Genomic DNA, 13,255 nt, shown 5'->3' with positions numbered 1-13,255 from the left:
AGTTTGTTATTATATTTTCCTATGCATCATCATAACTATTTTTACTGCAGCAGAAAGAACTATTTCCACAATGGTACACAATGGCTTTTTATTTCTGTCTTTCACTATTAAGTAAAAATATTTCCAATCATTATGGTTACCTATTGAAATGTAGTCAAATACTGCTGTGAGATCTGTATTACTTTAAAAATTACTGAAAACAATACTTGTAGAGTTTTGGCTCCATGTCCTGGATGGTTAAAATGTTCAGCCATTAGGGATAGCTTTTATTTTTTTTTAATGTTTGTTTATTTTCAAAAACAGAGACAGAGTGCAAGCGGAGGAGGGGCAGAGAGAGCAGGAGACACAGAATCCGAAGCCGGCTCCAGGCTCCGAGCTGTCAGCACAGAGCCCCACGCAGGGTCCAAACCCACGAACCGCGAGATCAGGACCTGAGCCAAAGTTGGATGCTTACCCGATTGAGCTACCCAGGTGCCCCCAAATTAGTGATTGCTTTAAATTATCATTAGTTAATTTCTCAGGGCACAATATTTCTTGTAGATGTGGCTATAAGACATAATTTGTACATAATTTATATTTCTAATACTCTATTGGTATAAGAATTAGATTATTTTGATCTACTTATTTCAGAAGAATTTAAAAGAACTTACCGTCTACCTCAAAAAGTGGCTGATGAAGAGGAAAGGTCACAAACATTCAGCATGTATTAAAGAGTATAATTCTGGGCTATTTTTGTGCAGGAAAAAAGGTAAAGTTATGTCTAGAGTGAGACTGTGAATGAGACCCACTTGATTTAAAGGGCCCCCATAATGTAATCTGTAATCTGAATTTTCACTAAGGACAGTAAGTTTTTGCTCTTTGAAATGAAGGTTTAAAATTGACTGACAATTAAGTGGCTCCTGCCATTAAAAAAGAAAACAGAAAGATACAAATACACAAGGAAGCTAGCAGTGCTACTGGAGAAGAATGCCTCTTTTTTAAAATCGTGAATCTTGAGATTTATTGTGGAGCCTGGATACTTAAATGCTAATTCAATGATACATGAATGCTTATAATCAGTAACTAGATAAATGAGAGAGAAACGAGAAGAGAGAGCATAAGTAAGGTAGAGTAAACATGTTCAAAAGTGGTTTTTGACAAAGATTATAAACCTCTAATAAGACATACAGGCTTTTGCCACTGGATGTTAACAGGTTTCCAGAAGGTACAAAAGAAAGAGAGATACTGTCAGTGACAATTTACACTAAGAAGTCAGTGATTAATTCTGCAGAGATAATTCTCCGATTTGTAAGTTTGTTTTACACAGTTACTCAGACAGCTCTGCCACTATAATCAAGGCAACTTCTTGGGCATCTTAGTGAAATGCTTGCATCCACCAGTTTATAGGCCAGTCTCAAAATACTACCATGCGCTATGCATCCTACCTTTATCTCCACACTGCTCAAATGGTCTAGACCCACTGGGGTGAACATGTTAGCGGGAAGAAGAGTGAGGAGGACAATGGATCCTAACACTCGTCAACAGTGTCATTTTTACCACAGAAACCCTTAAGGGCAGAGGTTCTCAAACTGTAGTGCCCGCACTGTACCAGGAGCAGTTATAGAAATGCAAACTCTCCCGGCTCACCCAAGGACCCACTGAGTCATCCCAAAGGTGGGACGCAGCAATGTGTTTTAACAAGCCCACTACATGACTCTGACGTACGCTCAAATTCAGGAACCACTGCTCTAAGGAAGTATTTTCCTTCCTAACGCCTCTTAAATACGTAAAGTGGTTCTAGAAATGTTCCTACAAATCGCACAAAAGCAAGTTAAGATTTACCCACTAGAAACAACCTTATGACCAGAAGCAGAACTTTACTTGAAATATTTAAATACTTTACATAGAAAAGCAAATACATTAAATAATCATGTACGCATCACCCAGCTTAAGAAAAAACATTACAAACACACTTCAAACACCCTATGTATCCTTGTCACGCCCTCTTTGTATTTTCACCATTTCATCATTTAGGCATACATACATACATATACATGTTTAATTTACGTATATTTAAAATCTTATATCATCTCCATATTGTTCCTGTCTTTTTACCTTGCTATTTTTCCTTAGCACTTTCTGTGTTCAAAGTTTATTCCTATTGCTACGTATAACTAATTCCCTTTTATCACTATATAGAATTCCACTGCATGTTTATACCACGATCTTTCAATTTGTGGCTGATGGCTGTTGAAGTTACTTCCATTTCTTTTTCACAAATACAAATAATGCTGCTACGCAATTTCATATAGTCTTCCCTACACGTGTAAAAGTTTCTCTAAGGAACACACGTAAGAACAGAATGTCCGAGGACACAAACACTTTGAAAGTAGAGGACACTGCCTGACCCAAGTGACTGTGCCATCTATGTTACTATGGCAGTTCAAAGATTTCCAACTGTTCATACGGCTCCTAACACTTGGAATTGGCAGACTGAACTTCAGAGTTCAACTTTTTTGTGTCTCACTGAAATAAAAATCCTTCCCTAGCTCAAAGTCATAAAATTATTCTACATTTTTCTTCTAATAGTTAAAAACTTTGCCTTTCACATTTAAGTCCTTAATCCCTCTAGAAATGGTTTTTGTGTAGTCTTTGTAAAGATCTATTATTTTTTCACACGAATCACCAATTACATTAGCTGATCCTTTTAATTCTACTTCCATATATATTAAATTTTCTATATGAGGGGCTCTATTTCTCCTTTCTGTTTTATTCCATTAACCTTATTATCACTAATTCAATACCACTATGTGTTAATTACTAAAGTTTACGATGAGACTTTATATCTACCAAAGTAAGCCCACTACCACCCCTTATTATTCCTGAGGCTCGCCTAAGATATTCTTAATCCTGTGCTTGTCAAGTTTTATAAAATATCTAAACAGAATGTGCAGGTGACAGCACGCTGAGCCTCCCACCTCTGCTTTAACAGAGCAGCTCTGCAATCAACACAGTGAATGGGCTTCTGGTTAATCTTTCTTTTGAAGAAAGGGGTTCCTATAAAAAAAAGATGGCCAACATGATCCCAACCCATTTAATTCTTCCCATAAACTTCAGGGCTGATTGAGGAAACTGAGCTTCAGAGAAGTTGAGGAACTTTCTCAGTAAAAATTCATAATAAGGAAGTGGTAGTGCTAACATGTCAATCTAGGACCGACTCCAAATCCCAAATTCTGACCAGTGTGTCATACACAAAACTGAAAGTGAAATCTAAGTTTAGTAAATAAATAGTAAGAAATACAGTAAGGAACAAGAAATTTAAAGAATTAAATAAGGACTGCCATTAATTCATACTTACAAACTAACCCCAGGGAGGTACAGCAGAAAGTGAAAGGGAAACGTCTTAGGGAAACAGGCTAGGATAATTTCCAAATAGGTTTTCCCCGGGCTGCCAAGGGCACATTATTTCTTTCATTCCTTACGCTCTCCAATTACACAAATCTTAGTAATAAAAATATGTTAAAAGATTTACCATTTTTATTGATATGAAGAATGAAACCTAGAATGTACAAGGTTTTTCAAAGGTTACAAAGAACTTGAATTCTGTTATTTGAAAGGCAGGACAAATTTACCTGCATCAAATACTGTGCACCTTCTCTCAAGTCATCTGCATGGACTGGAGCATAAAAAGCCTTCATCTTGTTCTTGATAAGCCACCGCTGATATTTGGCTTGATCAATGGCCATCTCTTTCATGGCTTGTCTTCGAGGGCCCTTTTGGAGAAAAATATTAATAATATCATTAACTGAAAGATCATCTACTCCACATTTATAAAAATCACCCTGTTACTTCGGCCTGAACAAGCTGCCTGCACCTGGGGGACGGGGAGAAGAGGAGGACAACAACATTGTATTTTCCTGTCAGTGAATCCTTTTCAGTACTGAAGATAATGACAGTACGGGCCTGCGTTGCAAAAGTGAAGGCATGGGAGGGATGGGGGGTGCCACTAAAAGGGAAAAGCAAAGAGGAAGAAATGCACACTGAAAAAATGAGAAGGTTTCAATACTAAGTAAATGAGAAAAATTAGAAATTACTAAAGATGGAGAAGAGATTACATGGAGAAAAATAAGAGCCTTCTGCTTTTCTATTTGTTTGGTTTAATTTTCTATTTCTTTTTATTTTTGAGAGAAAGAACATGAGTGGGCAGGGGATGGGCAGAGAGAGGGAGAGAGAGAAAGAATCCCAAGCAGGCTCTGCTTGTCAGCACGGAACCCAATGTAGGACTCAAACTCACGAACCGTGAGATCATGACCTGGGCTGAAATCAAGACTCAGATGCTTACTTACTGAGCCACTCAGGCACCCGAGCCTTTTGTTTTTCTACATAAACTTTCTCAGCTTGTTTTCCCTTTGTCCCCAATGTTTGAGTTATTAATTCTCAGTAACCTGAAAATATCACTGAAAACAGAAGTTTGCTGTAAAATATAAATGCACTTTTTTCTTCATATTTCTGTTAGTTAAATGGTGAAGTAAGAGAATTAAGGAAATGAGACTTCAACTTGCAATTCTATTTTGGTTCTCGCAAGCAACACATAAAATGTGTTATATGCAAATGTATAAAGCAACAATCTAAAAGTAGGTTTAAGAGTACACCCTCATTGTACATGAAAAAGTATAGGAAAAATACAATTTGTTTTACAGAGGAAAAAGTTAAGGAATATTGCCCCATTTGTAATTTCCTGTGGTCAAACCCCAACTTGAAATGTTCAACTTGGAGACAAACTGAAAACCTCCACAGGTCCCAAATGGGGTCGGTGTCTTAATGTTCTCCCCCAGACATGGCTTTGACCTTGCTACCATATTAAGCAGAGAAGCAAATGTAGCACAGGCTGAGACATGGGGTATCGAACCCAAATTTCTACCAAGATGAACAAAACAGTTTGGAAGAAAAGCTAATCTGACAAATGCTCCAAATTTCTCACAAAGAACAGGTGATCCATTGTCTAACAATCAAGATGCCAAAATCATAAAAACTACTTTTGGATGAAAAGTTTAACAGTATTTTTAAAATGGTATTACTCATGGTTAAAACAAAAAAGAATAGGCAATTAAAATTAACACTGTTTGAACTTGGAAATACAGCATTCACTCTGCCCTTCTTATATATTGGATACTAGATATTTACCAAGATTTGTCTACCTCTTCCAACTTTTTTTTTTTTCCTGGTAGTAAATGTTCCCAGTATTCTCAAAACATTATGAAAAATGTCAGTAGGAAAATACACGTATTTCAGGGTGCCTGGGTGGCTCAGTCAGTTGAGCTTCCAACTTCGGCTCAGGTCATGATCTCACAATCTGTGAGTTCGAGCCCTGCGTCTGGCTCTGGGCTGACGGCTCAGAGTCTAGAGCCTGCATCAGATTCTGCGTCTCCCTCTCTCTCTGCCCTTCCCCCATTCATGCTCTGTCTCTGTCTCAAAAATAAAACAAACATTAAAAAAAATAATTTTTTTTTTCAACGTTTATTTAGTTTTGGGACAGAGAGAGACAGAGCATGAACGGAGGAGGGGCAGAGAGAGAGGGAGACACAGAATCGGAAACAGGCTCCAGGCTCTGAGCCATCAGCCCAGAGCCTGACGCGGGGCTCGAACTCACGGACCGCGAGATCGTGACCTGGCTGAAGTCGGACGCTTAACCGACTGCGCCACCCAGGCGCCCCAACAAACATTAAAAAAAATAAAATAAAATACACGTATTTCACTTAGGCTCCTTAGTTACCAAGAACCTACTTTTCTTACCCAAAACCTTCTGTAACAGAAATATAGTTTCCTAAAATCTCATAATAAATAAGAAAAAAAAATCCAATCAAAATTCTCAAATCTTTGCTAAAGTCAGGATCTCAGACAGTTTTGAGGCAAAAATATTTTGAAGAAAATAACTAATTTCAAAATGCCCAAAGAAACTCAACAGACTTATTTTGTCAAATTATTTCACATCTAAAAAGTCCCATGAATTACAAATTACATACACAGAGTAAAGGATGTTTTAATATAGAAAACAAAGCAAACACTTACCATATGTACATGACTACAGATCATCAACCCAACATTTTTTGTGAAATCATGAACAAGATGAAGTAAAGCTGGGCGTGAGTTTGGAGCACCTGTCATAACAAGACACTGAGGCCTGATTTAAGATTAAAAAAATAAAACAAAATTAGAGTTTAGATTTTGATAACATGCAAAGGTTTTACATTGCTTCTCTAAGAATGTGTTATTACACTAGAATCTCTCCTTTATGTAATTGTTCTCAAGACACAGGCCACAGGATTCTCAACAGAAGATGACTTTCAAGCAGGGTTTCTCAGTACATGAGAAATGCATGAACAAAAACTTCTTGGAACAAGTATCATGCCAAATGATTACACATCACTTGGTAACATTACACATCAAAATTCTGGTAGGTATTACAGGAAGAAATGACCATGGTAATTAAAATATTCATAACAGGAATCAGAGGAAGATGGCCGCGTAGGAGGACGCTGGGCTCACCGCGTCCTGCTGATCACTTAGATTCCACCCACATCGGCCTAAATAACGCAGAAAACCGCCAGAAAACTAGTAGAACGGATTCTCTGGAGCCAAGCATAGACAAGAGGCCCATGGAGGAGGGTAGGAAGGGCGGGGAGGCTGTGTGCGCTACACGGACTGGTGGGAGGGAGCCGGGTGGCGGAGGTGCAGCCCGCCTGGCAAAGCAGAGCCCCCAAGTCTGGCTTGCATAAGTGGAGGGGCCAGACAGAGTGAGTTCTGACAGCCAGTGGGACTTAACATCTGGAATGTTATAAGTCAACAGCTCTGCTCCGAGAGAGACAGGGCTAGAAGAGGACAACGGGAGGGAGAGTTGTTGAGCCCCAGGGGACAGAGCTCAGCTCAGCGGGAAACAAAGGAGCTGGGAAGCACCATGTCCCTCGCCCATCCCCTAGCCAAAATCCCAAAGGGAAACAGTTCCCATCAGGGAACTTGCTTCACAGCGCAAACACCCAATGCTGTGCTTCTGTGGATCCACCCCTCCGATGGGTCTGCCTCCTTCCAGGTGCTGCAGGGCCCCTCTCGAAGCAGACCACCGAAGGCAAAGCCAACTGAGTCTGTCCATCCTGCCCCCATGCATCTTGCAGATCCACCCCAACTAATATGCCAGATCCCATCCAAGCAGCACCACAAGCCTGGCAGTGTGCGAGTAGCCCAGACAGGGGCCACACCACTCCACAGTGAGTTCTGCCCCTGGGACAGGGGAAGATAAGGTACACACCAGTCTGACTGTGGCCCCAGCGGCGGGATGGGGGTAGACATCAGGTCTGACCGTGGCCCCGCCCACCAACACAAGTTACTCCAGACAGCACAGGGGAAGAGCCCAGCAGTTCCGCGCCACTCCAGGGACTATCCAAAATGACGAAACAGAAGAATTCTCCTCAAAAGAAAGTCCAGGAAGTAGCGACAGCTAACAAACTGATCAAAAACAATTTAAACGATATAACAGAAAATGAATTTAAAATAATAGTCATAAAATTAATCGCTGGGCTTGAAAAAAGTATAGAGGACAGCAAAGAATCTATTCCTAGAGAGATCAAGGGACTAAGAAACAGTCAGGAGGAGCTAAAAAATGCTATAAATGAGCTGCAAAATAAAATGGAGGTGACCACAGTTCAGATTGAAGAGGCAGAGGACAGAATAGGTGAATTAGAAGATAAAATTATGGAACAAGAGGAAGCTGAGAAAAAGATAAAAAATCCAGGAGTATATGGGGAGAATTAGAGAAGTGATGCGATAAAACACAATAATATACGCATAATTGGGATTCCAGAGGAGGAAGAGACAGAGAAAGGTGCTGAAGGTGTACTTGAAGAAATCATAGCTGAGAACTTCCCGGATCTGGGGAAGGAAATAGGCACTGAAATCCAAGAGGCACAGAGTACTCCCTTCAGACGTAACTTGAATCAATCTTCTGCATGACATATCACAGTGAAACCAGAAAAATACAAGGAAAAAGAGAATATTCTGAAAGCAGCTAGGGATAATCATGCTCTACCATATAAAGGGAGACGGATAAGACTAGTGACGGATCTATCTACTGAAACTTGGCAGGCCAGAAAAGAATGGCAGGAAATCTTCAATGTGATGAACAGAAAAAAATATGCAGCCGAGAATCCTTTATCCAGCAAGTGTGTCATTTAGAATAGAAGGAGAGATAAAGATCTTCCCAAACAAACAAAAACTGAAGGAAGTCATCACCACTAAACGAGCCCTACAAGAGATCCTAAGGGGGATCCTGTGAGACAAAGTACCAGAGACATCACTACAAGCATGAAACCTACAGACATCACAATGACTCTAAACCCGTATCTTTCAATAATAACACTGAATGTAAATGGACTAAACGCTCCAACCAAAAGACATAGGGTATCAGAATGGATAAAAAAACAAGACCCATCTATTTGCTGTCTACAAGAGACTCATTTTAGACCTGAAGACACCTTCAGATTGAAAGTGAGGGGACGGATAACTATCTATCATGCTACTAGAAGTCAAAAGAAAGCTGGAGTAGCCATACTTATATCAGACAAACTAGACTTTAAATTAAAGGCTGTAACAAGAGATGAAGAAGGGCATTATATAATAATTACAGGGTCTATTCATCAGGAAGAGCTAACAATTATAAATGTCTATGTGCCAAATACGGGAGCCCCCAAATATATAAAACAATTAATCACAAACATAAGCAACCTTATCGAGGGGCGCCTGGGTGGCGCAGTCGGTTGAGCGTCTGACTTCAGCCAGGTCACGATCTCGTGGTCTGTGAGTTCGAGCCCCACGTCAGGCTCTGGGCTGATGGCTCAGAGCCTGGAGCCTGTTTCCGATTCTGTGTCTCCCTCTCTCTCTGCCCCTCCCCCGTTCATGCTCTGTCTCTCTGTCCCAAAAATAAATAAACGTTGAAAGAAAAAAAAGAGTTTAAAGTCTAGGGAGACTGAAGGTATAAGATTGCTGAATTGTATTATTGCAATTGTATTGTTATTCTAATTATTATATTACTGTTGCTTTTGCAAATTCCTAAACACCCAAACGCTTCCAAAACTCAAACAGGAAGAAATAGAAAGCTTGAACAGACCCATAACCAGTGGAGAAATTGGATCAGTTATCAAAAATCTCCCAAGAAATAAGAGTCCAGGACCAGATGGCTTCCCTGGGGAAGTCTATCAGACATTTTAAGCAGGGATACTACCTATCCTTCTCAAGCTATTCCAAAAAATAGAAAGGGAAGGAAAACTTCCAGACTCATTCTATGAAGCCAGCATTACTTTGATTCCTAAACCAGACAGAGACCCAGTAACAAAAAAGAACTACAGGCCAATATCCCTGATGAATATGGATGCAAAAATTCTCCATAAGATACTAGCAAATCGAATTCAACAGCATATAAAAAGAATTATTCACCATGATCAAGTGGGATTCATTCCTGGGCTGCAGGGCTGGTTCAACATTCACAAATCAATCAACGTGATACATCACATTAATAAAAGAAAAGATAAGAACCATATGATCCTGTCAATCGATGCAGAAAAAGCATTTGACAAAATTCAGCATTCTTTCTTAATAAAAACCCTCGAGAAAGTCGGGATAGAAGGAACATACTTAAACATCATAAAAGCCATTTATGAAAAGCCCACAGCTAATATCATCCTCAATGGGGAAAAACTAAGAGCTTTCTCCCTGAGATCAAGAACACGACAGGGATGTCCACTCTCACCGCTGTTGTTTAGCGTAGTGTTGGAAGTTCTAGCCTCAGCAATCAGACAACAAAAGGAAATCAAAGGCATCAAAATTGGCAAAGATGAAGTCAAGCTTTCACTTTTTGTAGATGACATGATATTATACACTGTAAATGTGACAGACTCCACCAAAAGTCTGGTAGAACTGATACATGAATTCAGCAAAGTCGCAGGATACAAAATCAATGTACAGAAATCAGTTGCACTCTTATACACTAATAATGAAGCAACAGAAAGACAAAGAAACTGATCTCATTCACAATTACACCAAGAAGCATAAAATACCAAGGAATAAGCCTAACCAAAGATGTCAATGATCTGTATGCTGAAAACTATAGGAAGCTTATGAAGGAAATTGAAGAACATATAACGAAATGGGAAAACATTCCGTGCTCATGGATTGGAAGAATAAATACTGTTAAAATGTCAATAGTACCCAAAGCTATCTACACGTTCAATGCAATCCCAATCAAAATGGAATCAGCATTCTTCTCAGAGCTAGAAGAAGCAATCCTAAAATTTGTATGGAACCACAAAAGGCCCCGAATAGCCAAAGTAATTTTGAAGAAGAAGACCAAGGGAGGCATCACAATCGCAGACTTTAGTCTCTACTATAAAGCTGTAATAATCATCAAGACAGCATGGTATTGGCCTAAAAACAGACACATAGACCAATGGAATAGAATAGAAACCCCAGAACTAGACCCACAAAAGTATGCCAACTAATCTTTGACAAAGCAGGAAAGAATATCCAATGGAAAAAAGACAGTCTCTAACAAATGGTGCTGGGAGAACTGGACAGCAACATGAAGAAGGATGAAACTAGATCACTTTCTTACACCATTCACAAAAACAAACTCAAAATGGATAAAGGACCTGAATGTGAGACGGGAAACCATCAAAACCCTAGAGAAGAAAGCAGGAAAAGACCTCTCTGACCTTAGCTGCAGCAATTTCTTACTTGACACATCCCCAAGGCAAGGGAATTAAAAGCAAAAATGAACTACTGGGACCTTATGAAGATAAAAAGCTTTTGCACTGCAAAGGAAACAACCAACAAAACTAAAAGGCAACCAACAGAAGGGGAAAAGATATTCGCAAATGACATATCGGACAAAGGGCTAGTATCCAAAATCTACAAAAAGCTCACCAAACTCCACACCCGAAAGACAAATAATCCAGTGAAGAAATGGGCAGAAAACAGGAATAGACACTTCTCTGAAGAAGACATCCAGATGGCCAACAGGCACATGAAAAGATGCTTAACGTCGCTCCTCATCAGGGAAATACAAATCAAAACCACACTCAGATATCACCTCACGCCAGTCAGGGTCGCCAAAATGATCAGGAGACTATAGATGCTGGAGAGGATGTGGAGAAATGGGAACCCTCCTGCATTGGTGGTGGGAATGCAAACTGGTGCAGCCACTCTGGAAAACAGTGTGGAGGTTCCTCAGAAAATTAAAAATAGACCTACCCTATGACCCAGCAGTAGCACTGCTAGGAATTTACCCAAGGGATACAGGAGTACTGATGCATAGGGGCACTTGTACCCCAATGTTTATAGCAGCGCTCTCAACAATAGCTAAACTATGGAAAGAGCCTAAATGTCTATCAACTGACGAATGGATAAAGAAATTGTGGTTTATATACACAATGGAATACTAAGTGGCAATGAAAGAATGAAATATGGTCCTTTGTAGCAACGTGGATGGAACTGGAGAGTGTTACGCTAAGTGAAATAAGTCTTACAGAGAAGGACAGATTCCATATGCTTTCACTCCTATGTGGATCGTGAGAAACTTAACAGAAGGCCATGGGGGAAGGGAAAAAAAAAAAAAGAGGTTAGAGAGGGAGAGAGCCAAAGCATAAGAGACTGTTAAAAACTGAGAACAAACTGAGGGTGGATGGGGGGTGGGAAGGAGGGGAGGGTGGGTAATGGGTATTGAGGAGGGCACCTTTTGGGATGAGCACTGGGTGTTGTATGGAAACCAATTTGACAATAAATTTCACATTAAAAAAATCATCTAAAAAAGAAAATGAATCAGTCCTTAAAAAAAAAAAATATATATATATATGTGTGTGTGTGTGTAACAATTTTTTACTTGTAAAGGTAATAAATATCCCAGTTCTTTCACAGAGTTCCAAAACTTCCTAAAAGCTTGGCCTTCCTTTCATGTACAAAACAGGTCATTTTCCATCTTAGCTTTATCCTATCATAATGATTTCTACTTCGTAATATCAGCCCTAGCTTAATCTAGCTTACTAGCTAATCTAATCTAATCTAATCTAGCTTACTTTTAATGACGGCTGTTGTATCAGTAAAATCATCTATGGTTGATTTGAAGGTTTCTATTTGAAGTAAAAGTTTTGATTCTAAATTATGGTGGAAATCAAACTTAAATTCAACTGCCCTTGTAAACACAAAACAGTGGCATGACTTTCATATATTCTTAATTCTTTATTTTAACTGAAAAGAAATGGAAATCATTGTTATTTAATGTAAAAATATTTAAGTATCCATTTTATAAGTTCAAACATTAGCAAAGATTCTTTAAAACAAGAATTTATATGATTAAAACAAACGTTAAGAAAAAGGAAATAGACTAAAATTTCTGACATAATCACTAAATTGGTAGGGTAGTTCCTAACTTCATAAAGCAAGCATGAGAACTTGAATAAAGACTACGAAAACCAAAGCAAACCAAAATAACTAACGTATTCAGAATTTTAGCAAGCTGTCTGAAAAAACCAATTCTGTCTGGGAGAAGGGCGTTGGAGTGATCAAACAAGAAATCAGCCTGTACGGCCCAGATTGCTAATAGTTCAGTCTATCTGAGCTTTAGCAGGTTAAAAAGCTCCTCAGCTAGAAATTACACAATTCCTATCCTTCCTGGTAGCTTACCACTGACCCTGTGAGTGACTTACAGCCCATATAAGGAAGCTGGCTGCCCTCCATACTTTGTTTCCCTTTCCTGTAAGCCACACCATGGATGTGCTGATGACTCTGACCACATGGACAAAAACACCTCCTAGGAAACAGCAGACTGACAAGATACAAAGAATGTGGGACCTGAGTGACCAAGTGCAGCAAATCTGCCTGCCATGAACCATCCATCTGCCTCTGGACTACCATGTAATATGGATGCTTGTCTTATGTAACCACTCTACCAACTTTCCTTAACTGTAGTTTAACCTACACTCTAACATAATCTAGAGTTGCAGTTCAAGAACTGGTAGCCCCTATCTTCACTACATGGTAAATATACCACAATGGCTTACTTCAGTATAGTTGTATCATAAAAGCATCAAAAAAGCAGAATACAAAATATATTAGGGATGAGACTGAGTAACAATGACAGAGGGCAAACATCTACCTTTGTTTTAATTCCTTCCTCAAAACAGTCCATTGTATAAAGGGATTTTTAAGGAAAAAAAAAAAAAGGAACAGGAGAAAA

At 39.3% G+C, this 13,255-nt stretch overlaps 1 protein-coding gene across 2 annotated transcripts in view; it reads right to left on the bottom strand.

Moving 5' to 3' along the window:
* SLC12A2 (solute carrier family 12 member 2) overlaps positions 1-13,255 on the bottom strand; it is a 106,596-nt gene that overhangs the window by 22,391 nt on the left and 70,950 nt on the right. For both annotated transcript variants that reach the window (XM_015067424.3, XM_027076780.2), the window contains exons 16-17: positions 6,049-6,160; positions 3,612-3,752 (exon numbers count right to left, since the gene is read on the bottom strand). In XM_015067424.3, coding sequence (XP_014922910.2) covers positions 3,612-3,752; positions 6,049-6,160 — 253 coding nt within the window. The remainder of the gene's footprint in view (positions 1-3,611; positions 3,753-6,048; positions 6,161-13,255) is intronic.

This window comes from Acinonyx jubatus, chromosome A1 (assembly GCF_027475565.1).
Source record: "Acinonyx jubatus isolate Ajub_Pintada_27869175 chromosome A1, VMU_Ajub_asm_v1.0, whole genome shotgun sequence".
Taxonomy (NCBI): Eukaryota; Metazoa; Chordata; class Mammalia; order Carnivora; family Felidae; genus Acinonyx; species Acinonyx jubatus.
Note: the sequence above shows the minus strand (reverse complement) of the source record. Positions and strands in the feature narration are given on the sequence as shown.